We start from the raw sequence: 25930 nt of genomic DNA, 5'->3' as shown, positions 1-25930 counted from the left end.
GAGGATAGGATAGGATAGAGGATAGGATAGGATAGAGGATAGGATATGATACAGGATAGGATAGGATAGAGGATAGGATAGGATAGAGGATAGGATAGGATACAGGATAGGATAGGATAGAGGATAGGATATGATAGAGGATAGGATAGGATAGAGGATAGGATAGGATAAAGGATAGGATAGGATAGAGGATGGGATAGGATAGAGGATAATATAGGATAGAGGATAGGATAGGATAGAGCATAGGATAGGATAGAGGATAGGATAGGATAGAGTATAGGATAGGATAGAGGATAGGATAGGATAGAGGATAGGATAGGATAGAGGATAGGATAAGATAGAGGATAGGATAGGATAGAGGATAGGATAGGATAGAGGATATGATACGACAGAGGATAGGATAGGATAGAGGATACGATATAGGATTTAATAGGATAGAGGACAGGATACGATAGAGGATAGGATAGGATAGAGAATAGGATAGGATAGAGGATAGGATAGGATAGAGGATAGGATAGGATAGAGAAAAGGATAGGATAGAGGATAGGATAGGATAGAGGATAGGATAGGATAGAGGATAGGATACGATAGAGGATAGGATAGGATAGAGGATCCGATATAGGATTTAATAGGATAGAGGATAGGATACTATAAAGGATAGGATAGGATAGAGGATAGGATAGGATAGAGAATAGGATATAGGATTGGATAGGATAGCGGATAGGATAGGATAGAGGATTGGATAGGATAGAGGATAGGATAGGATAGAGGATAGGATACGATAGAGGATAGGATAGGATAGAGGATCCGATATAGGATTTAATAGGATAGAGGATAGGATACTATAAAGGATAGGATAGGATAGAGGATAGGATAGGATAGAGAATAGGATATAGGATTGGATAGGATAGCGGATAGGATAGGATAGAGGATTGGATAGGATAGGGGATAGGATACGATAGAGGATAGGATAGGATAGAGAATAGGATATAGGATTGGATAGGATAGAGGATAGAATAGGATAGAGGATAGGATAGGATAGAGGATAGGATATGATACAGGAAAGGATAGGATAGAGGATAGGATGGGATAGAGGATAGGATAGGATACAGGATAGGATAGGATAGAGGATAGGATATGATAGAGGATAGGATAGGATAGAGGATAGGATAGGATAGAGAATAGGATGGGATAGAGGATAGGATAGAATGGAGGATAGGATAGGATAGAGGATAGGATAGGATGGAGGATGGGATAGGATAGAGGATAGGATAGGATAGAGGATAGGATAGGATAGAGGATAGGATAGGATAGAGGATAGGATAGGATAGAGGATAGGATAGGATAGAGGATAGGATAGGATAGAGGATACGATATAGGATTTAATAGGATAGAGGATAGGATACGATAGAGGATACGATAGGATAGAGGATAGGATAGGATAGAGAATAGGATAGGATAGAGGATAGGATAGGATAGAGGATAGGATAGGATAGAGGATAGGATAGGATAGAGGATAGGATAGGATAGAGGATAGGATAGGATAGAGGATAGGATAGGATAGAGGATAATATAGGATAGAGGATAGGATAGGATAGAGGATAGGATAGAGGATCCGATATAGGATTTAATAGGATAGAGGATAGGATACGATAAAGGATAGGATAGGATAGAGGATAGGATAGGATAGAGAATAGGATATAGGATTGGATAGGATAGAGAATAGGATAGGATAGAGGATAGGATAGGATAGAGAATAGGATAGGATAGAGGAAAGTATAGGATAGAGGATAGGATAGGATAGAGGATAGGATAGGATAGAGGATGGGATAGGATAGAGGATAATATAGGATAGAGGATATTATAGGATAGAGGATAGGATAGGATAGAGGATATTATAGGATAGAGGATAGGATAGGATAGAGGATAGGATAGGATAGAGGATAGGATAGGATAGAGGATAGGATAGGATAGAGGATAGGATATGATACAGGATAGGATAGGATAGAGGATAGGATAGGATAGAGGATAGGATAGGATACAGGATAGGATAGGATAGAGGATAGGATATGATAGAGGATAGGATAGGATAGAGGATAGGATAGGATAAAGGATAGGATAGGATAGAGGAAGGGATAGGATAGAGGATAATATAGGATAGAGGATAGGATAGGATAGAGCATAGGATAGGATAGAGGATAGGATAGGATAGAGTATAGGATAGGATAGAGGATAGGATAGGATAGAGGATAGGATAGGATAGAGGATAGGATAGGATAGAGGATAGGATAGGATAGAGGATAGGATAGGATAGAGGATATGATACGACAGAGGATAGGATAGGATAGAGGATACGATATAGGATTTAATAGGATAGAGGACAGGATACGATAGAGGATAGGATAGGATAGAGAATAGGATAGGATAGAGGATAGGATAGGATAGAGGATAGGATAGGATAGAGAAAAGGATAGGATAGAGGATAGGATAGGATAGAGGATAGGATAGGATAGAGGATAGGATACGATAGAGGATAGGATAGGATAGAGGATCCGATATAGGATTTAATAGGATAGAGGATAGGATACTATAAAGGATAGGATAGGATAGAGGATAGGATAGGATAGAGAATAGGATATAGGATTGGATAGGATAGCGGATAGGATAGGATAGAGGATTGGATAGGATAGGGGATAGGATACGATAGAGGATAGGATAGGATAGAGAATAGGATATAGGATTGGATAGGATAGAGGATAGAATAGGATAGAGGATAGGATAGGATAGAGGATAGGATATGATACAGGATAGGATAGGATAGAGGATAGGATGGGATAGAGGATAGGATAGGATACAGGATAGGATAGGATAGAGGATAGGATATGATAGAGGATAGGATAGGATAGAGGATAGGATACGATAGAGGTTAGGATAGGATAGAGGATATGATACGATAGAGGATAGGATAGGATAGAGGATACGATATAGGATTTAATAGGATAGAGTATAGGATACGATAGAGGATAGGATACGATAGAGGATAGGATATGATAGAGGATAGGATAGGATAGAGGATAGGATAGGATTGAGGATAGGATAGGATAGAGGATAGGATAGGATAGAGGATAGGATAGGATAGAGGATAGGATAGGATACAGGATAGGATAGGATAGAGGATAGGATATAGGATTGGATAGGATAGCGGATAGGATAGGATAGGAGATTGGATAGGATAGAGAATAGGATATAGGATTGGATAGGATAGAGGATAGAATAGGATAGAGGATAGGATAGGATAGAGGATAGGATATGATACAGGATAGGATAGGATAGAGGATAGGATAGGATACAGGATAGGATAGGATAGAGAATAGGATACGATAGAGGATAGGATATGATAGAGGATAGGATAGGATAGAGGATAGGATAGGATAGAGAATAGGATAGGATAGAGGATAGGATAGGATAGAGGATAGGATAGGATAGAGGATAGGATAGGATAGGATAGAGGATTGGATAGGATAGGGGATAGGATACGATAGAGGATAGGATAGGATAGAGAATAGGATATAGGATTGGATAGGATAGAGGATAGAATAGGATAGAGGATAGGATAGGATAGAGGATAGGATATGATACAGGAAAGGATAGGATAGAGGATAGGATGGGATAGAGGATAGGATAGGATACAGGATAGGATAGGATAGAGGATAGGATATGATAGAGGATAGGATAGGATAGAGGATAGGATAGGATAGAGAATAGGATGGGATAGAGGATAGGATAGAATGGAGGATAGGATAGGATAGAGGATAGGATAGGATGGAGGATGGGATAGGATAGAGGATAGGATAGGATAGAGGATAGGATAGGATAGAGGATAGGATAGGATAGAGGATAGGATAGGATAGAGGATAGGATAGGATAGAGGATAGGATAGGATAGAGGATACGATATAGGATTTAATAGGATAGAGGATAGGATACGATAGAGGATACGATAGGATAGAGGATAGGATAGGATAGAGAATAGGATAGGATAGAGGATAGGATAGGATAGAGGATAGGATAGGATAGAGGATAGGATAGGATAGAGGATAGGATAGGATAGAGGATAGGATAGGATAGAGGATAGGATAGGATAGAGGATAATATAGGATAGAGGATAGGATAGGATAGAGGATAGGATAGAGGATCCGATATAGGATTTAATAGGATAGAGGATAGGATACGATAAAGGATAGGATAGGATAGAGGATAGGATAGGATAGAGAATAGGATATAGGATTGGATAGGATAGAGAATAGGATAGGATAGAGGATAGGATAGGATAGAGAATAGGATAGGATAGAGGAAAGTATAGGATAGAGGATAGGATAGGATAGAGGATAGGATAGGATAGAGGATGGGATAGGATAGAGGATAATATAGGATAGAGGATATTATAGGATAGAGGATAGGATAGGATAGAGGATATTATAGGATAGAGGATAGGATAGGATAGAGGATAGGATAGGATAGAGGATAGGATAGGATAGAGGATAGGATAGGATAGAGGATAGGATATGATACAGGATAGGATAGGATAGAGGATAGGATAGGATAGAGGATAGGATAGGATACAGGATAGGATAGGATAGAGGATAGGATATGATAGAGGATAGGATAGGATAGAGGATAGGATAGGATAAAGGATAGGATAGGATAGAGGATGGGATAGGATAGAGGATAATATAGGATAGAGGATAGGATAGGATAGAGCATAGGATAGGATAGAGGATAGGATAGGATAGAGTATAGGATAGGACAGAGGATAGGATAGGATAGAGGATAGGATAGGATAGAGGATAGGATAGGATAGAGGATAGGATAGGATAGAGGATAGGATAGGATAGAGGATATGATACGACAGAGGATAGGATAGGATAGAGGATACGATATAGGATTTAATAGGATAGAGGACAGGATACGATAGAGGATAGGATAGGATAGAGAATAGGATAGGATAGAGGATAGGATAGGATAGAGGATAGGATAGGATAGAGAAAAGGATAGGATAGAGGATAGGATAGGATAGAGGATAGGATAGGATAGAGGATCCGATATAGGATTTAATAGGATAGAGGATAGGATACTATAAAGGATAGGATAGGATAGAGGATAGGATAGGATAGAGAATAGGATATAGGATTGGATAGGATAGCGGATAGGATAGGATAGAGGATTGGATAGGATAGGGGATAGGATACGATAGAGGATAGGATAGGATAGAGAATAGGATCTAGGATTGGATAGGATAGAGGATAGAATAGGATAGAGGATAGGATAGGATAGAGGATAGGATATGATACAGGATAGGATAGGATAGAGGATAGGATGGGATAGAGGATAGGATAGGATACAGGATAGGATAGGATAGAGGATAGGATATGATAGAGGATAGGATAGGATAGAGGATAGGATAGGATAGAGAATAGGATGGGATAGAGGATAGGATAGGATAGAGGATAGGATAGGATAGAGGATAGGATAGGATGGAGGATGGGATAGGATAGAGGATAGGAAAGGATAGAGGATAGGATAGGATAGAGGATAGGATAGGATAGAGGATAGGATAGGATAGAGGATAGGATAGGATAGAGGATAGGATAGGATAGAGGATACGATATAGGATTTAATAGGATAGAGGATAGGATACGATAGAGGATACGATAGGATAGAGGATAGGATAGGATAGAGAATAGGATAGGATAGAGGATAGGATAGGATAGAGGATAGGATATGATAGAGGATACGATATAGGATTTAATAGGATAGAGGATAGAATAGGATAGAGGATAGGATAGGATAGAGGATAGGATAGGATAGAGGATGGGATAGGATAGAGGATGGGATAGGATAGAGGATAATATAGGATAGAGGATAGGATAGGATGGAGGATAGGATACGATAGAGGTTAGGATAGGATAGAGGATATGATACGATAGAGGATAGGATAGGATAGAGGATACGATATAGGATTTAATAGGATAGAGTATAGGATACGATAGAGGATAGGATACGATAGAGGATAGGATATGATAGAGGATAGGATAGGATAGAGGATAGGATAGGATTGAGGATAGGATAGGATAGAGGATAGGATAGGATAGAGGATAGGATAGGATAGAGGATAGGATAGGATACAGGATAGGATAGGATAGAGGATAGGATATAGGATTGGATAGGATAGCGGATAGGATAGGATAGGGGATTGGATAGGATAGAGAATAGGATATAGGATTGGATAGGATAGAGGATAGAATAGGATAGAGGATAGGATAGGATAGAGGATAGGATATGATACAGGATAGGATAGGATAGAGGATAGGATAGGATACAGGATAGGATAGGATAGAGAATAGGATACGATAGAGGATAGGATATGATAGAGGATAGGATAGGATAGAGGATAGGATAGGATAGAGAATAGGATAGGATAGAGGATAGGATAGGATAGAGGATAGGATAGGATAGAGGATAGGATAGGATAGGATAGAGGATAGGATAGAATAGAGGATAGAGGATAGGATAGGATAGAGGATAGGATAGGATAGAGGATAGGATAGGATAGAGAATAGGATAGGATAGAGGATAGGATAGGATAGAGGATAGGATACGATAGAGGATAGGATAGGATAGAGGATCCGATATAGGATTTAATAGGATAGAGGATAGGATACGATAAAGGATAGGATAGGATAGAGGATACGATAGGATAGAGGATAGGATAGGATAGAGAATAGGATAGGATAGAGGATAGGATAGGATAGAGGATAGGATATGATAGAGGATACGATATAGGATTTAATAGGATAGAGGATAGGATAGGATAGAGGATAGGATAGGATAGAGGATAGCATAGGATAGAGGATGGGATAGGATAGAGGATGGGATAGGATAGAGGATAATATAGGATAGAGGATAGGATAGGATGGAGGATAGGATACGATAGAGGTTAGGATAGGATAGAGGATATGATACGATAGAGGATAGGATAGGATAGAGGATACGATATAGGATTTAATAGGATAGAGTATAGGATACGATAGAGGATAGGATACGATATAGGATTTAATAGGATAGAGGATAGGATACGATAGAGGATACGATAGGATAGAGGATAGGATAGGATAGAGAATAGGATAGGATAGAGGATAGGATAGGATAGAGGATAGGATATGATAGAGGATACGATATAGGATTTAATAGGATAGAGGATAGGATAGGATAGAGGATAGGATAGGATAGAGGATAGGATAGGATAGAGGATAGGATAGGATAGAGGATAGGATAGGATAGAGGATGGGATAGGATAGAGGATAGGACACGATAGAGGATAAGGACAGGATAGAGGATAGGATAGGATAGAGGATAGGATAGGATAGAGGATAGGATAGGATAGAGGATGGGATAGGATAGAGGATAGTATAGGATAGAGGATAGGATAGGATGGAGGATAGGATACGATAGAGGATAGGATAGGATAGAGGATATAATAGGATAGAGGATAGGATAGGATAGAGGATAATATAGGATAGAGGATAGGATAGGATAGAGGATAGGATAGGATAGAGGATAGGATAGGATAGAGGATAGGATAGGATAGAGGATAATATAGGATAGAGGATAGGATAGGATAGAGGATAGGATAGGATAGAGGATAGGATAGGATAGAGGATAGGATAGGATAGAGGATAGGATAGGATAGAGAATAGGATATAGGATTGGATAGGATAGCGGATAGGATAGGATAGAGGATTGGATAGGATAGGGGATAGGATACGATAGAGGATAGGATAGGATAGAGAATAGGATATAGGATTGGATAGGATAGAGGATAGAATAGGATAGAGGATAGGATAGGATAGAGGATAGGATATGATACAGGATAGGATAGGATAGAGGATAGGATAGGATAGAGGATAGGATAGGATACAGGATAGGATAGGATAGAGGATAGGATATGATAGAGGATAGGATAGGATAGAGGATAGGATAGGATAGAGAATAGGATGGGATAGAGGATAGGATAGGATAGAGGATAGGATAGGATAGAGGATAGGATAGGATAGAGGATGGGATAGGATAGAGGATAGGATAGGATAGAGGATAGGATAGGATAGAGGATAGGATAGGATAGAGGATAGGATAGGATAGAGGATAGGATAGGATAGAGGATACGATATAGGATTTAATAGGATAGAGGATAGGATAGGATAGAGGATAGGATAGGATAGAGGATACGATATAGGATTTAATAGGATAGAGGATAGGATACGATAGAGGATACGATAGGATAGAGGATAGGATAGGATAGAGAATAGGATAGGATAGAGGAAAGGATAGGATAGAGGATAGGATAGGATAGAGGATAGGATAGGATAGAGGATGGGATAGGATAGAGGATAATATAGGATAGAGGATAGGATAGGATAGAGGATGGGATAGGATAGAGGATAATATAGGATAGAGGATAGGATAGGATATAGGATAGGATAGGATAGAGGATAGGATAGGATAGAGGATAGGATACGATAGAGGATAGGATAGGATAGAGGATAGGATACGATAGAGGATAGGATAGGATAGAGGATACGATATAGGATTTAATAGGATAGAGGATAGGATACGATAGAGGATAGGATAGGATAGAGGATAGAGGATAGGATAGAGGATAGGATAGGATAGAGGATAGGATAGGATAGAGGATAGGATAGGATAGAGGATAGGATAGGATAGAGGATAGGATAGGATAGAGGATAGGATACGATAGAGGATAGGATACGATAGAGGATAAGGATAGGATAGAGGATAGGATGGGATAGAGGATAGGATAGGATAGAGGATAGGATAGGATAGAGGATAGGATAGGATAGAGGATAGGATAGAGGATAGGATAGGATAGAGGATAGGATAGGATAGAGGATGGGATAGGATAGAGGATAATATAGGATAGAGGATAGGATAGGATAGAGGATGGGATAGAATACAGGATATTATAGGATAGAGGATAGGATAGGATAGAGGATATTATAGGATAGACGAAAGGATAGGATAGAGGATGGGATAGGATAGAGGATAGGATAGGATAAACGATAGAATAGGATAGATTATTGGATAGGATAGAGGATAGGGTAGGATAGAGGATAGGATAGGATAGAGGATTGGATAGAATACAGGATATTATAGGATAGAGGATAGGATAGGATAGAGGATATTATAGGATAGACGAAAGGATAGGATAGAGGATGGGATAGGATAGAGGATAGGATAGGATAAACGATAGAATAGGATAGATTATTGGATAGGATAGAGGATAGGGTAGGATAGAGGATAGGATAGGATAGGGAATAGGATAGGATTGAGGATAGGATAGTATAGAGGATAGGATAGAGGATTGGATAGGATAGTGGATATTATGTAATAGAGGATAGGATAGGATACCGGATAGTATAGGATAGAGTATAGGATAGGGTAGAGGATAGGATAGGATAGAGGATGGGATAGGATAGAGGATACGATTGGATAGACGATAGGATAGGATAGAGGATGGTATAGGATAGAGGATAGGATAGGATAGAGTATAGGATAGGGTAGAGGATAGGATAGGATTGAGGTTAGGATAGGATAAGGATAGGATAGCGGCTTGGCTAGGATAAAGGATAGGATAGGATAGAGGGTAGTATAGGATACAGGATAGGATTGCATAGAGGATAGCATGAGACAGAGGATTGGAAAGGATAGAGGATAGCATAGGATAGAGGAATAGGATATAATAGAGGATAGGTTACGATAGAGGATGGGATAGGACAGAGGATAGGATAGGATAGAGGATAGGATGGGATAGAGGATAGGATAGGATAGATGGTAGGATACGATAGAGGATAGGGTACGATTGAGGATAGAATAGGATAGAGGATAGGATACGATAGAGGATAGGATTGGATAGAGGATAGGATAGGATAGAGGATAGGTTTGGATAGAGGATAGAATAGGATAGAGGATAGGATGGGATAGTGGATAGGATAGGATAGAGGATAGGATAGGATAGAGGATAGGATTGGATAGAGGGTGGTATAGGATAGAGGATAGGATAGGATGGAGGATAGGATGGAATAGAGGATAGGATGGAATAGAGGATAGGATGAGATAGAGGATAGGATAGGATAGAGGATAGGATAGGATAGATGGTAGGATACGATAGAGGATAGGATACGATAGAGGAGAGTATAGAGGATAGGAAAGGATAGACGATACGATAGGATAGAGACTAGAATAGGATAGAGGATAGGATAGGATAGATTATTGGATAGGATACAGGATAGGATAGGATAGATAATAGGATAGGATATTGAATAGGATAGGATAGAGGATAGTTTAGGATAGAGGATAGGATAGGATGGAGGATAGGATCGGATAGAGGATATGATAAGATAGACGATAGGATAGGACAGAGGATAGGATATGATAGAAGATAGGATAGGATAGATGGTAGGATACGGTAGAGGATAGGATAGGATAGAGGATAGTATAGGATAGAGGATAGGATAGAATGGAGGATAGGATGGGATGGAGGATATGATAAGATAGAAGATAGGATAGGAAAGAGGATAGGATAGGATAGAGGATAGGATAGATAGAGGATAGCATAGGATAGAGGAATAGGATAGGATAGAGGATAGGATAGGGTAGAAGATAGGATAGGATAGAGGATAGTATAGGATAGAGGATAGGATAGGGTGGAGGATAGGATCGGATAGACGATAGGATAAGATAGAGGATACGATAGGACAGAGGATAGGATATGATATTAGATAGCATAGGAGAGATGGTAGCATACGGTAGATGATACGATATGATAGAGGATAGTATAGGATAGATGGTAGGATACGGTAGAGGATAGGATCGGATAGAGGATAGGATAGGATAGAGGATAGGATATGATAGAGGATAGGATAGGAGAGAGGATAGGATATGATAGAAGATAGGATAGGATAGATGGTAGGATACGGTAGAGGATAGGATAGGATAGAGGATACTATAGGATAGAGGATAGGATGGGATAGAGGATAGGATAGGATAGGATGGAGGATACGATAGAGGAAAGGATAGGATGGAGGATAGGATGGGATAGAGGATAGGATAAGATAGAGGATAGGATAGGATAGAGGATAGCATAGGATAGAGGAATAGGATAGGATAGAGTATAGTATTGGATAGAAGATAGGATACGATAGAGGATAGGATAGGATAGAGGATAGGATAGGATAGAGGATAGAATGGGATAGAGGATAGGATAGGATAGATGGTAGGATACGATAGAGGATAGGATACGATAGAGGATAGAATAGGATAGAGGATAGGATAGGATAAAGGATAGGATACGATAGAGTATAGGATAGGATAGAGGAATAGGATAGGATAGAGTATAGTATTGGATAGAGGATAGGATAGGATAGAGGATAGGATAGGATAGAGGATAGGAGGGGATAGTGGATAGGATAGGGTAGAGGATAGGATAGGACAGAGGATAGGATAGGATAGAGTACAGGATAGGATAGAGGATTTAATAGGATATAGGATAGGATAGGATAGAGGATATTATAGGATAGACGATAGGATAGGATAGAGGATGGGATTGGATAGAGGTTACTATAGGATAGACGATAGGATAGGATAGAGGATAGGATAGGATAGACGATAGGATAGGATAGAGGATATTATAGGATAGACGATAGGATAGGATAGAGGATGGTATAGGATAGAGGATACAATGGGATAGAGGATACTATAGGATAGAGGATAGGATAGGATAGAGGATAGGATAGGGTAGAGGATAGGATAGGATGGAGGATAGGGTGGGATAGAGGATAGGATAAGATAGATGATAGGATACGATAGATGATAGGATATGATAGAGGATAGGAAAGGATAGAGGATAGGATTGGATACAGGGTAGTATAGGATACAGGATCGGATTGCATAGAGGATAGCATGAGACAGAGGATTGGATAGGATAGAGGAAAGAATAGGATAGAGGAATAGGATAGGATAGAGGATAGGATACGATAGAGGATGGGATAGGATAGAGGATAGGATAGGATATAGGATAGGATAGGACAGAGGGTAGGATAGGACAGAGGATAGGATAGGATAGAGGATAGGATAGGATAGAGGATAGGATAGGATAGAGGATAGGATGGGATAGAGGATATTATATAATAGAAGATAGGATAGGATAGAGGATAGGATAGAGGATAGGATAGAGGATATCGTAGGATAGAGGATAGGATAGGCTAGAGGATAGGATAGGATAGAGGATGGGATAGGATAGAGGATACGATAGGATAGAGTATAGGATAGGGTAGAGGATAGGATACGATTGAGGATAGGATAGGATAGAGGATAGGATAGCGGCTTGGGTAGAATACAGGATAGGATAGGATAGAGGATAGGATAGGGGATTGGATAGGATAAAGGATAGGAGAGAGGATAGTATAGGATATAGTATAGGATAGGATAGAGGTCCGGATAGGATAGAGGATAGGATTATATAGAGGGTAGGATTGGATAGAGGGTGGTATAGGATAGAGGATAGGATAGGATGGAGGATAGGATGGAATAGAGGATAGGATGGAATAGAGGATAGGATGAGATAGAGGATAGGATAGGATAAATGATAGGATAGGCTAGAGGATAGGATAGGATAGAGGATAGAATAGGATAGAGGATATTATAGGATAGACGATAGGATAGGATAGAGGATGGGATAGGATAGAGGATACGATAGGATAGAGGATAGGATAGGATAGAGGATAGGATAGGGTAGAGGATAGGATAGGATAGAGGATAGGATATAGTAGATTATTGGATAGGATACAGGATAGGATAGGATAGAGGATAGGATAGGATAGGGAATAGGATAGGATTGTTGATAGGATAGGATAGAGGATAGGATAGAGGATTGGATAGGATAGAGGATATTATATAATAGAGGATAGGATAGGATACCGGATAGTATAGGAAAGAGGATGGGATAGGATAGAGGATAGGATATGATAGAGGATATGATAGATGGTAGGATACGATAGAGGACAGGATAGGATGGAGGATAGGATGGGATAGAGGATATGATAAGATAGAGGATAGGATAGGACAGAGGGTAGGATAGGACAGGGGATAGGATAGGATAGAGGAGGGTGTTGGATAGAGAATAGGATATAGGATAGGATAGAGGATTGGATAGGATAGAGGATAGGATAGGATAGAGGATATCGTAGGATAGAGGATAGGATAGGCTAGAGGATAGGATAGAGGATGGGATAGGATACAGGATACGATAGGATAGAGTATACGATAGGATAGAGGATAGGATAGGATAGAGTATAGGATAGGGGATTGGATAGGATACAGGATAGGATAGGATAGAGGATAGGATAGGGGATTGCATTGGATAGAGGATATTATATAATAGATGATAGGATAGGATAGAGGATAGTATAGGATAGAGGATATTATAGGATAGACGATAGGATAGGATAGAAGATGGGAAAGGATAGAGGATACGATAGGATAGAGGATAGGATAGGATAGAGGATAGTATAGGGTAGAGGATAGGATAGGATAGAGGATAGGATAGGACAGAGGATAGGATAGGGTAGAGGACAGGATAGGATAGAGGATAGGATAGGATTGAGGATAGGATAGGATAGAGTATGGGATAGGATTGAGGATAGGATAGGATAGAGGATGGGATAGGATAGAGGATAGGATAGGATAGAGGATAGGATAGAGGAAAGGATGGGGGATTGGATAGGATACAGGATAGGATAGGATAGAGCATAGGATAGGGGTTTTGATAGGATAGAGGACAGCATAGGATAGAGGATAGGATAGGATAGAGGATAGGATAGGACAGAGGATAGGATAGGGTAGAGGACAGGATAGGATAGAGGATAGGATAGGATAGAGGATAGGGTAGGACAGAGGGTAGGATAGGATAGAGTATGGGATAGGATTGAGGATAGGATAGGATAGAGGAGGGGATAGGATAGAGGACAGGATGGGATAGAGGATAGGGTAGGATAGAGGATAGGATCGGACAGAAGGTAGGATATAATACGGTATGGGATAGAATTGAGGATAGGATAGGATAGAGGATGGGATAGGATAGAGGATAGGATAGGATAGAGGATAGGATAGGATGGAGGATAGGATGGGATAGAGGATATGATAAGATAGAGGATAGGAAAGGACAGAGGGTAGGTAGGGCAGGGGATAGGATAGGATAGAGGATAGGATACGATCGAGGAGGGGATTGGATAGAGAATAGGATATAGGATAGAATAGAGGATTGGATAGGATAAAGGATTGGATAGGATAGAGTGTAAAATAGGATTGGATAGAGGATAGGATAGGATAGAGGATTGGATAGAATAGAGGATACGATAGGATACAGGATAGGATAGGATAGAGGATAAGATAGGTTAGAGGATAGGATAGGATAGAGGATAGAATAGGATAGATTATTGGATAGGATTTGATAGAGGATAGGATAAGATAGATGATAGGATAGCATAGATGGTAGGATACGATAGAGGATAGGATACGATAGAGGATAGAATAGGATAGAGGATAGGAGAGGATAAAGGATAGGATACAGTAGAGGATAGGATTGGATAGAGGATAGGATAGGATAGAGGATAGGATAGGATGGAGGATAGGATGGAATAGAGGATAGGATGGAATAGAGGATAGAATGAGATAGAGGATAGGATAGGATAGAGGATAGGATAGGATAGATGGTAGGATACGATAGAGGATAGGATACGATAGAGGAGAGTATAGAGGATAGGAAAGGATAGACGATAGGATAGGATGGAGACTAGAATAGGATAGAGGATAGGATTGCACAGCGGATAGGATAGGATAGAGAATAGTATCGGATATATGGCAGGATGCGATAGAGGATAGGATAGGATAAATGATAGGATAGGCTAGAGGATAGGATAGGATAGAGGATAGAATAGGATAGAGGATATTATAGGATAGACGATAGGATAGGATACAGGAAGGGATAGGATAGAGGATACGATAGGATAGAGGATAGGATAGGATAGAGGATAGGATAGGGTAGAGGATAGGATAGGATAGAGGATAGGATAGGATAGATTATTGGAAAGGATAGAGGATAGGATAGGATAGTGGATAGGATAGGATAGGAAATAGGATAGGATTGAGGATAGTATAGTATAGAGTATAGGATAGAGGATTGGATAGGATAGAGGATATTATATAATAGAGGATAGGATAGGATACCGGATAGTATAGGATAGAGTATAGGATAGGGTAGAGGACAGGATAGGATAGAGGATAGGATAGGATAGAGGATAGGATAGGACAGAGGGTAGGATAGGATAGAGTATGGGATAGGATTGAGGATAGGATAGGATAGAGGATGGGATAGGATAGAGGACAGGATGGGATAGAGGATAGGATAGGATAGAGGATAGTATACGATGGAGGATAAGATGGGTTGGAGGACAGGATGGGATAGAGGATACGATAAGATACAGGATAGGATAGGATTGAGGATAGGATATGATAGAGGATAGGATTGGATAGAGGATAGGATACGATAGAGGATAAGATTGGATGGAGCTTAGGATTGGATAGAGGATAAGATAAGATAGAGGATAGGACAGGATAGAGGATAGAATATGATAGAAGATAGGATAGGATAGATGGTAGGATACGGTAGAGGATAGGTGTAGGGGCTCGCGTTGGGCGACGGTTTTATGGCAGGGGCCTTGACATTTGCCAGCGGACCCGGTACGTGACTTTTCGTAGTTTGGCTACGGCGATGGGCCTGTCATCGCCACTTAGATAATAACGTTACCGTCCGTGCCTGGGTCCCGTCAATGCATCCCTTGTCATAAAACACTCGAAACTGTTCGCCCCTTAGGCTCAGCGCATCCGGGTGCTTGAAATTGCAGTTTGTATAGTTTGCAGATGTTTGGAAAAACCCAGGGTTCGGTCGCCAAGCGTGTGTGGCCTTGGCGCGCCCTGGGCCTGCTTCAAGCACCCAGCCCCTAGATCCTCCCACCAAATCCCCGAAGCAGGGTTAAAAAGCTAGAATGGTGGGGAGAACGGAGGTGAGATTTCTGGTGACGCGCGTTCTCCCAAGCAGATCGCTCTGGAAGTCCAACTAGCGCAGTATAGTTCCTTAGTTATCTAGTTTGTAGCCTCGACGGGATTTGGCTCCTTCCAGCAGCTTTCTCGCATCATTAGTTGAATTATAGTTGGTTTAATACATTCTCGCTTTCGATTCATTTATTTTCCTTCCGACCATTGGAAGGTGGTCCTTCGAACTAGCAGTAGTTAATTAGCGGGCACCTCGCAGTGCAAAAACATCACAGGTCCGAAAGATCACCCAAGGATCAACCACGGGCATAAACATTTGGTCCTACGAGCCGGATCGATATACTTGGAAACACCACATCAGCAAGGAACCTGCGTCTTTGGAAGCCTTGGCCACCGACTTACATCCAGTGAGGCGCCAGTGTGTGACGACTACAATCACCACCCCCCTGGACGTGATAGCAGCAAGCGGTGTGCAGCTTCGAGGGCAGAAACGTTTGGTCCTTCAGGATTTCGACGACAAGGAATCTTGAAGCAGCTTCAGTCTACCAACCCTTTCGAAGGCCTCCATTCTGAGTTGTACATCCAGTGAGGCGCCAGTGTGTGACTGCACGTTCACCACCCCCCTGGACGTGATAGAAGCAACCAGTGTGCAGCTTCGAGGGACGTAGAAACCATCGGCTTGGACCAGGACAGCGACGGAGGTGCTGGAAGTCATCGTCGTACCATACGACATTCGGACTGCAGCATATTGGATCTCCGAGGATCACGTTTCGGCGGCAGTCGCCATTGTTCCTGCAGCAGTGAGAAGGCATCGCCGGTGATACACCCTGGACGCATCGTGGCTGCCAGGACATCGACGAGCATCCACTGGAAGGATCCACTGAGGCTGGTTGTCAACGTTGATCCACTCCTGTCTAATTCGTGAGTCCATTCCTCTTTGTTTTAGTTTGTTTTTTGATCGTGTACAGAATGGATTCCCTCAAATCATTAGTAAATGAACGCGGAGCCATAAAGGCAAAATTGACAATCTTCCGGAAATTCGTTGAGTCAGCCGACGTGTCCGCGGATGTAGTTGCCTTCGAGAAGCGCGTTCGGGCCAATGAAAATATTTATGAAAAGTTCGATGCGGTGCAATCGCGAATAGAAGCGGCCGTCATAACTACTCCCGACCAGGAGCCGCAGTTAGCAGAGCGCGAGAAATTCGAAGATGCGTATTTTAGAGCCATTTCAAAGGCAGAAAATCGTTTGATACAAGCTCGCGGTGAAGCAGGTCCTAGTTCCTCCATTATAAATAGTGATACACCGACACCTTCCGCTTCACACCCCTCATCACGCCTACCGGTTTTGAAATTGACTACTTTCGACGGCGATTTTAGTCAATGGATTCGGTTTCGGGACACATTCTGTTCATTAGTTCACGATGCTGAGGGGTTGAACGACATAGATAGGTTTAACTATTTGGTCTCAGCATTGTCAGGGTCAGCAGCGAGAACGATAGAATCCTTTAGTATTTCCTCCGCGAATTATAAATTAGCGTGGTCTCGATTAAGGGAGCGATACGATGATCCGAAGGGTCTAATCGCGCACCACATAAATTCTCTTCTAGACATAGAACCCATTAGGAAACCAAGTGGCAAGGCACTTGGCCAACTAGTAGATACGGCGGTAAATAATTTGAGCGCTCTCAATAAATTATTAAAACCCGAGAAGGTATTGGAAGCCTTCGTCAGCGCCTGCGTAACCCGAAAGTTAGACAACGTGTCTTGCGATGAGTAGGAGAAACGCGCGATGGAATCGCGCGACATTCCTCCGTTCAAGGAATTATCGCGATTCTTAGAACAGCGATCACAACATCTCGCGCGAAAGGAAACCACCCGCCCAGTAGGCAGCAACGTTTTGGTCGAGCGCAACATAATTAGTAAGCCACGCGAGAACAGACAAAAATCCTACGTGGCAGCATCTCATGTCGCTAGCAGACCAAAGCAATGTCTGCTATGTGACACTGAGCACACGCTGCAAAATTGCCCCAAGTTTCTGGCCATGTCCTTTCCGGAAAGGCACGCCGCGGTTAAACGGTCTCGGGCATGTTTCAATTGTTTAGGTTTAGGACATGGTGTCGGATCATGTACTCGCGGTAATTGTAGGAAGTGTGGCACAAAGCACCACACCCTGTTGCATAGGGAGCATGTCTCCACCGAGGAACCAAACTTGGTATCTGACAACGCGGTTTCCTCCACCTCCCATGTGACACAATCATTCGTCGCAAAATCGGCTAGCGCGCCTTCGGATTACACGGTGTTGTCGACCGCGGTAGTTTTTGTACTAGACAAACAAGGGCAACGCCATAAATGCCGCGCTTTGTTGGACGTGGGCTCACAAGCCAACTTCATCAGCCGGGCATTTTGTGAGCGCGTTGCACTGCCTCGCCGGTCCGTCGAGACAATGGTCGGCGGTTTGGGGCGAGCGCAGCACCCGATCAAGTCGAGAACATCATTTGAAATAGCGTCGAGTTCGGGCAACTTCCATGCTAATCTATCGTGCTTGGTGATAGACAGCATCACCGAAGAGATGCCGAACATCCCTCTGAGTCGTGTCAAGGTGCCGATACCATCGGGAATCTTTCCGGCAGATCCCGAGTTTTCCCAGTCAGGCCGCGTCGATCTATTGATAGGTGCCGGTTTCTTCTGGGATTTATTGTGTGTTGGCCAGGTAAAGACCGGCCTGGGTAATTTAGTGTGGCAAAAGACACGGCTCGGATGGGTTTTAGGCGGTAGTTTGCAGTGGCCAAGGTCAACACCTCAGAACAGTCGAGTTCGTGCTTACCACGCGGTAACAAACGATCAATTGGAAAAATCGATCGCGCGATTTTGGGAGGTGGAGGAAATAGGCAACCCCGGTGCGATCAAAAATAGCGACCCGTGTGAGGATCATTTCCAACACAATACTACCCGCGATCAACAGGGACGGTTTATAGTCGCTCTCCCATTTAACGATAGAATAGTAGAATTAGGCGAATCGTGGTCGCAAGCGGAGAAACGACTCCTTAATATAGAAAGGAAATTTAGAAGAAATCCCGACTTCGGCAAGCAATACAGAGAGTTCCTTCGTGAGTACATCGAACTAGGGCACATGAGCAGATCAGACGTTGAAAATGTAAGTGGAGTCGGAAACAGTTACTATTTGCCACATCATGCTGTGATGAAGGAGAGTAGTACGACTACCAAACTTCGTGTTGTCTTTGATGGTTCTGCGAAAACCTCCACGGGAATCTCCTTGAATGACGCGCAACTCATAGGACGACCGGTACAGGACGAGTTGTTCAGCATATTAATTAGATTTAGAGAGCATAGAATAGTACTTTCGGCAGATATCGCAAAAATGTACCGTCAAGTCTTAGTACGACCAGAAGACCGTAAATATCAACAGATTCTTTGGCGTTTTAGTGAGGACGAGAGTATACGTGCATACTCCCTCAATACAGTGACCTACGGCACTGCCTCCGCTTCATATCTAGCCACACGCGCCTTGCAGCAGGTAGGCAAGGACTGCTCGCAATCGCATCCTTCTGCCAGCGAAAAAATCCTGAAGGATTTTTATGTCGATGACCTGCTGACGGGCTGTGAGACCGTCAAGGAAGCCGCCGAACTGCGGGATTCTCTAACGCGGGTTTTAGCGCAAGCTGGCTTTCCGTTGAGGAAGTGGGCGAGCAATGACCCAAAAGTAATCAGTCACGATAGCGGTGATACACAGCGTTTAGAATTTAAGGCGCTTGATAGAGAGACCAAAACGTTGGGCTTATTGTGGTACGCGTCCAACGACGAACTAGGCTACACGGGTAGCAACACACACACTCTTCGGGTAACGAAACGTCAAGTGCTGTCGGAAGTGGCTCAAATCTTCGACCCGTTGGGACTTATCGGTCCAATAACGGTCAAGGCCAAGCTTTTCATGCAGGGTTTGTGGCTAAATAAAGTAGGGTGGGATGAAAGTCTGCCCCAAGATCTTTACTCCCAATGGCTGTCATATAGAATTGAGCTGGCTGAGCTATCCTCCGTACGCGTCCCTCGGCGAGTGCTATCATCTCAACGAGACATAGAGTTGCACGGTTTCTCGGATGCCTCAGAACGGGCATATGGAGCTGCCGTATACCTGCGTTCGAGAGCCGAAGGGGGATCGTGGGTCGCGCGGCTATTGTGTGCCAAGTCACGGGTGGCCCCTTTGAAAACGATTAGTTTACCGCGACTAGAACTGTGCGGTGCAGTTTTGTTGGCCCAATTATTGACAAAGGTACGGGAATCGTTGCATACTCAGCCAGCTCGCGAACATTGTTGGACCGACAGTCAGGTGGCTTAGCTTGGATCAGGGATAGGCCGAGTAGATGGAAAACTTTCGTCGCAAACCGAGCCGCCGAAGTCCAAACACTAACGGCAGTTAGCAGTTGGTCGCACGTAGCATCAGCTGACAACCCGGCAGATCTCCTATCTCGGGGTACGGCACTGTCGGTCCTCAAGGGTAGCGACTTGTGGTGGTACGGTCCAAGTTGGCTAGCCGCCGACGACGTGGAGTGGCCTCACCATAAGTCGACTGCAATTGAAGTACCGGAAGAACGCCCGATACGGATTGTACAATTAGCCTCCTCGGTCAATCCCGATCCCCTAGTGATGACTTTAGTCACACGGTATTCTAATTACAACAAGTTAATTCGAGTCATAGCTTATATACTTAGATTTATTGGCAACGCTCGAATTAAACGAACAAACGTGGATTCTGCGGAAATGCAAGTGCGCCCCTTGTGCGTGGCTGAGCTTGAGTCGGCTGAACGCGTAGTCATCAAAACCACGCAGAATCACGCTTTCGGCACGGACATACATGAATTGAAGTCGGAACGATCCCCGCACAAAAATAGTCCATTGTTGTCGCTGCGGCCCTTTCTTGATGAACACGGAATCCTTAGGGTGGGCGGACGTCTCCAGAACGCCCCCTTAGACTACTCTCAGAAGCACCCGATCATAATTCCAAGCTCAGGTGCATTGGCAGGTTTATTAGTAAGACGCGAGCACCTGCGTTTGTTGCACGCCGGGTGCCAACAAACCCTCGCGTCCCTGCATTCACAGTATTGGTTGATCTCCGGTAGGCGTGTTACTAGAAAGGTCCTGAGGAGCTGCATAAAATGTTTCAAATCAAACCCTCATTGTTCACAGCCGCAAATGGGCAATTTACCTGCCGACCGCGTCACCCCGGCACGCGCCTTTGCTACCTGCGGAGTAGACTACGCCGGTCCCTTTCTTCTAGTCGATCGCGGACGCGCCCGTACGGTCAGGAAGGCCTACATTTGTTTGTTCGTGTGCCTGGTGACCAAGGCGGTTCACATTGAATTAGCTGTAGATCTGTCGACCGACGCTTTCTTGAATTGCTTCCACCGGTTCGTTTTGCGCCGTGGTAAATGCCGTGCCATCTACTCCGACAATGGCACAAATTTTGTTGGCGCGCGTAATGAATTGCGGGAACTCGGCATTCTGCTATCCTCACGCTCGCACAACGATAGGCTTACGGAAGAATTGGCTCAACAACACATAGAATGGCGCCTCATTCCCCCACGTGCTCCACACTTTGGAGGACTGTGGGAGCGATGCGTCAGATCAGTAAAGACGCATATGAAGCGCGTCATAGGTGAGCAGAAGCTTACATTTGAGGAATTGTATACGATCCTAATACAAATTGAAGCATGCCTCAACTCCCGACCACTACATCCTTTGTCTTCCGATCCAGCCGATCTAAATCCTCTCACGCCCGGCCACTTCCTCGTGGGAGAGGCGTTGACAGCCATTCCACAGGCCGACCTTGGCCATATACCGGAAAATCGTCTTAACAGATTTCAGTTGATGCAGCAACTCTCGCAGCATTTTTGGAAGCGGTGGCAGCGGGATTACCTCCATGCCCTACAACAGCGCCAGAAATGGAGGCTTGGATCGCCTGACGCTCCAACGATCGGAGCAATGGTCCTCATCAAGGAGGACAACCTGCCACCCATGAAGTGGGCCTTGGCGCGCATCCTAGAGGTACATCCTGGCCAAGATGGAATTGTCCGCGTGGTTTCCATCCGTACCGCCACCGGAACCCTCAAAAGGCCCACCACCAAGATTTGTTTGTTACCAAGTGCTGAGGATACTTCCGTTTAGTAGTTGTTTAAGTGTTTTGTATCATATAGTTTTAGCCTTCTTTGTTTTAGTAGTTTGTTCCCCTTAGCATATCTTTCCACTGTTAAATCTAGTCATACGCATAACTTAGCTATTATGGTCTAAGTCTGTATATTCATGTATATATTTCTGCATATTTCTGTTGGGTAATTTTATTAGGTATTTTCGGTATTATTTAGTTGAACTCGATTAGTTCAAGGTGGGCGGTATGTAGGGGCTCGCGTTGGGCGACGGTTTTATGGCAGGGGCCTTGACATTTGCCAGCGGACCCGGTACGTGACTTTTCGTAGTTTGGCTACGGCGATGGGCCTGTCATCGCCACTTAGATAATAACGTTACCGTCCGTGCCTGGGTCCCGTCAATGCATCCCTTGTCATAAAACACTAGAAACCGTTCGCCCCTTAGGCTCAGCGCATCCGATTGCTTGAAATTGCAGTTTGTATAGTTTGCAGATGTTTGGAAAAACCCAGGGTTCGGTCGCCAAGCGTGTGTGGCCTTGGCGCGCCCTGGGCCTGCTTCAAGCACCCAGCCCCTAGATCCTCCCACCAAATCCCCGAAGCAGGGTTAAAAAGCTAGAATGGTGGGGAGAACGGAGGTGAGATTTCTGGTGACGCGCGTTCTCCCAAGCAGATCGCTCTGGAAGTCCAACTAGCGCAGTATAGTTCCTTAGTTATCTAGTTTGTAGCCTCGACGGGATTTGGCTCCTTCCAGCAGCTTTCTCGCATCATTAGTTGAATTATAGTTGGTTTAATACATTCTCGCATTCGATTCATTTATTTTCCTTCCGACCATTGGAAGGTGGTCCTTCGAACTAGCAGTAGTTAATTAGCGGGCACCTCGCAGTGCAAAAACATCACAGGTCCGAAAGATCACCCAAGGATCAACCACGGGCATAAACAATAGGATAGGATAGAGGATACTATAGGATAGAGGATACTATAGGATAGAGGATAGGATAGGATGGAAGATAGGATGGGATAGAGGATATGATAAGATAGAAGATAGGATAGGATAGAGGATAGGATAGGATAGAGGATACGCTAGGACCCAGGATAGGATAGGATAGAGGATAGGATAGGTTAGAGGATAGGATAGGATAAACGATAGAATAGGATAGATTATTGGATAGGATAGAGGATAGGATAGGATACAGGATATGATAGGATAGGGAATAGGATAGGATTGAGGATAGGATAGTATAGAGGATAGGATAGAGGATTGGATAGGATAGTGGATATTATGTAATAGAGGATAGGATAGGATACCGGATAGTATAGGATAGAGTATAGGATAGGGTAGAGGATAGGATAGGATAGAGGATGGGATAGGATAGAGGATACGATAGGATAGACGATAGGATAGGATAGAGGATGGTATAGGATAGAGGATAGGATAGGATAGAGTATAGGATAGGGTAGAGGATAGGATAGGATTGAGGATAGGATAGGATAAGGATAGGATAGCGGCTTGGCTAGGATAAAGGATAGGATAGGATAGAGGGTAGGATAGGGGATTGGATAGGATAGAGGATAGGATAGAGGATAGTATAGGATATAGTATAGGATAGGATAGAGGTCAGGATAGGATAGAGGATAGAATTGGATATAGGATAGGATAGGATAGAGGATAGGATAGGTTGCAGGATAGGATGGGATAGAGGATATGATAAGATAGAAGATAGGATAGGATAGAGGATAAGATAGGATGGTCGATAGGATGGGAAAGAGGATAGGATAAGATAGAGGATAGGATAGGATAGAGGATAGGATATGATAGAGGATAGGAAAGGATAGGGGATAGGATTGGATAGAGGGTAGTATAGGATACAGGATAGACTTGCATAGAGGATAGCATGAGACAGAGGATTGGAAAGGATAGAGGATAGCATAGGATAGAGGAATAGGATAGGATAGAGGATAGGTTACGATAGAGGATGGGATAGGACAGAGGATAGGATAGGATAGAGGATAGGTTACGATAGAGGATGGGATAGGACAGAGGATAGGATAGGATAGAGGATAGGATAGGATAGAGGCTAGTATAGGATGGAGGATAGGATCGGATAGAGGATAGGATAGGATAGAGGATAGGATAGGACAGAGGATACGTTAGGATAGAGGATAATATAGGATGGAGGATAGGATAGGATAGAGGATAGGATAGGACATAGGATACGATAGGATAGAGGATAGGATAGGATAGGGCATAGGATAGGGGATTGGATAGGATAGAGGATAGGATAGGATAGAGGATAGGATACGATAGAGGATAGGATAGGATAGAGGATAGGATAGGATAGAGGATAGGATAGGACAGAGGATACGTTAGGATAGAGGATAATATAGGATGGAGGATAGGATAGGATAGAGGATAGGATAGGACATAGGATACGATAGGATAGAGGATAGGATAGGATAGGGCATAGGATAGGGGATTGGATAGGATAGAGGATAGGATAGAATAGAGCATAGGATAGGATAGAGGATTGGATAGGATTGAGAATAGGATAGGATAGAGTATTGGATAGGATAGAGGATTGGATAGGATAGAGGATTGGATAGGATAGAGGATTGGATAGGACAGAGGCTATTATAGGATGGAGGATAGGATAGGACAGAGGGTAGGATAGGATAGGGGATAGGATAGGATTGAGGATAGGATAGGATAGAGGATAGTATAGAGGATAGGATAGGATAGAGGATTGGATAGGATAGAGGATTGGATAGGATAGAGGATAGGATAGGATAGAGATTAGGATAGGATAGCTGATATTATAGGATAGAGGATAGGATAGGGGATTGGATAGGATAGAGAATTGGATAGGATAGAGGATTGGATAGGATAGAGGATAGGATAGCATAGGATAGAGATTAGGATAGGATAGCTGATATTATAGGATAGAGGATAGGATAGGGGATTGGATAGGATAGAGGATTGGAGAGGATAGAGGATTGGATAGGATAGAGGATAGGATAGGATAGGATAGAGATTAGGCTAGGATAGCTGATATTATAGAATAGAGGATAGGATAGAATAGAGGATAGGATAGGACAGAGAATAGGATAAGATAGAGGATAGGATAGAATAGAGGACAGGATAGGATAGAGGATAGGATAGGATAGAAAATTAGATAGGATTGAGAATAGGATAGGATAGAGGATAGGATAGGATAGAGGATTGGATAGGATAGAGGATTGGATAGGATAGAGGATTGGATAGGACAGAGGATATTATAGGATGGAGGATAGGATAGGACAGAGGGTAGGATAGGATAGGGGATAGGATAGGATTGAGGATAGGATAGGATAGAGGATAGTATAGAGGATAGGATAGGATAGAGGATTGGATAGGATAGAGGATTGGATAGGATAGAGGATTGGATAGGATAGAGGATAGGATAGGATAGGATAGAGATTAGGATAGGATAGCTGATATTATAGGATAGAGGATAGGATAGGGGATTGGATAGGATAGAGAATTGGATAGGATAGAGGATTGGATAGGATAGAGGATAGGATAGGATAGGATAGAGATTAGGATAGGATAGCT

The 25930-nt window shown here is 43.0% G+C and overlaps 1 protein-coding gene across 1 annotated transcript; it reads left to right on the top strand.

The window, feature by feature from the left end:
• The first annotated feature begins 16177 nt into the window (after positions 1-16177).
• LOC143363616 (uncharacterized) lies at positions 16178-22363 on the top strand. The gene is made up of 6 exons (XM_076804181.1): positions 16178-16195; positions 16444-16769; positions 16821-17105; positions 17153-17894; positions 17961-20471; positions 20525-22363. Exons 1-6 carry the CDS (start codon positions 16178-16180, stop codon positions 22361-22363), a joined length of 5721 nt encoding a protein of 1906 aa, XP_076660296.1.
• Positions 22364-25930: the final 3567 nt, after the last annotated feature.

This window comes from Halictus rubicundus, unplaced genomic scaffold (assembly GCF_050948215.1).
Source record: "Halictus rubicundus isolate RS-2024b unplaced genomic scaffold, iyHalRubi1_principal scaffold0073, whole genome shotgun sequence".
Classification (NCBI taxonomy): domain Eukaryota; kingdom Metazoa; phylum Arthropoda; class Insecta; order Hymenoptera; family Halictidae; genus Halictus; species Halictus rubicundus.
This window is presented reverse-complemented; position numbering and strand designations above follow the sequence as displayed.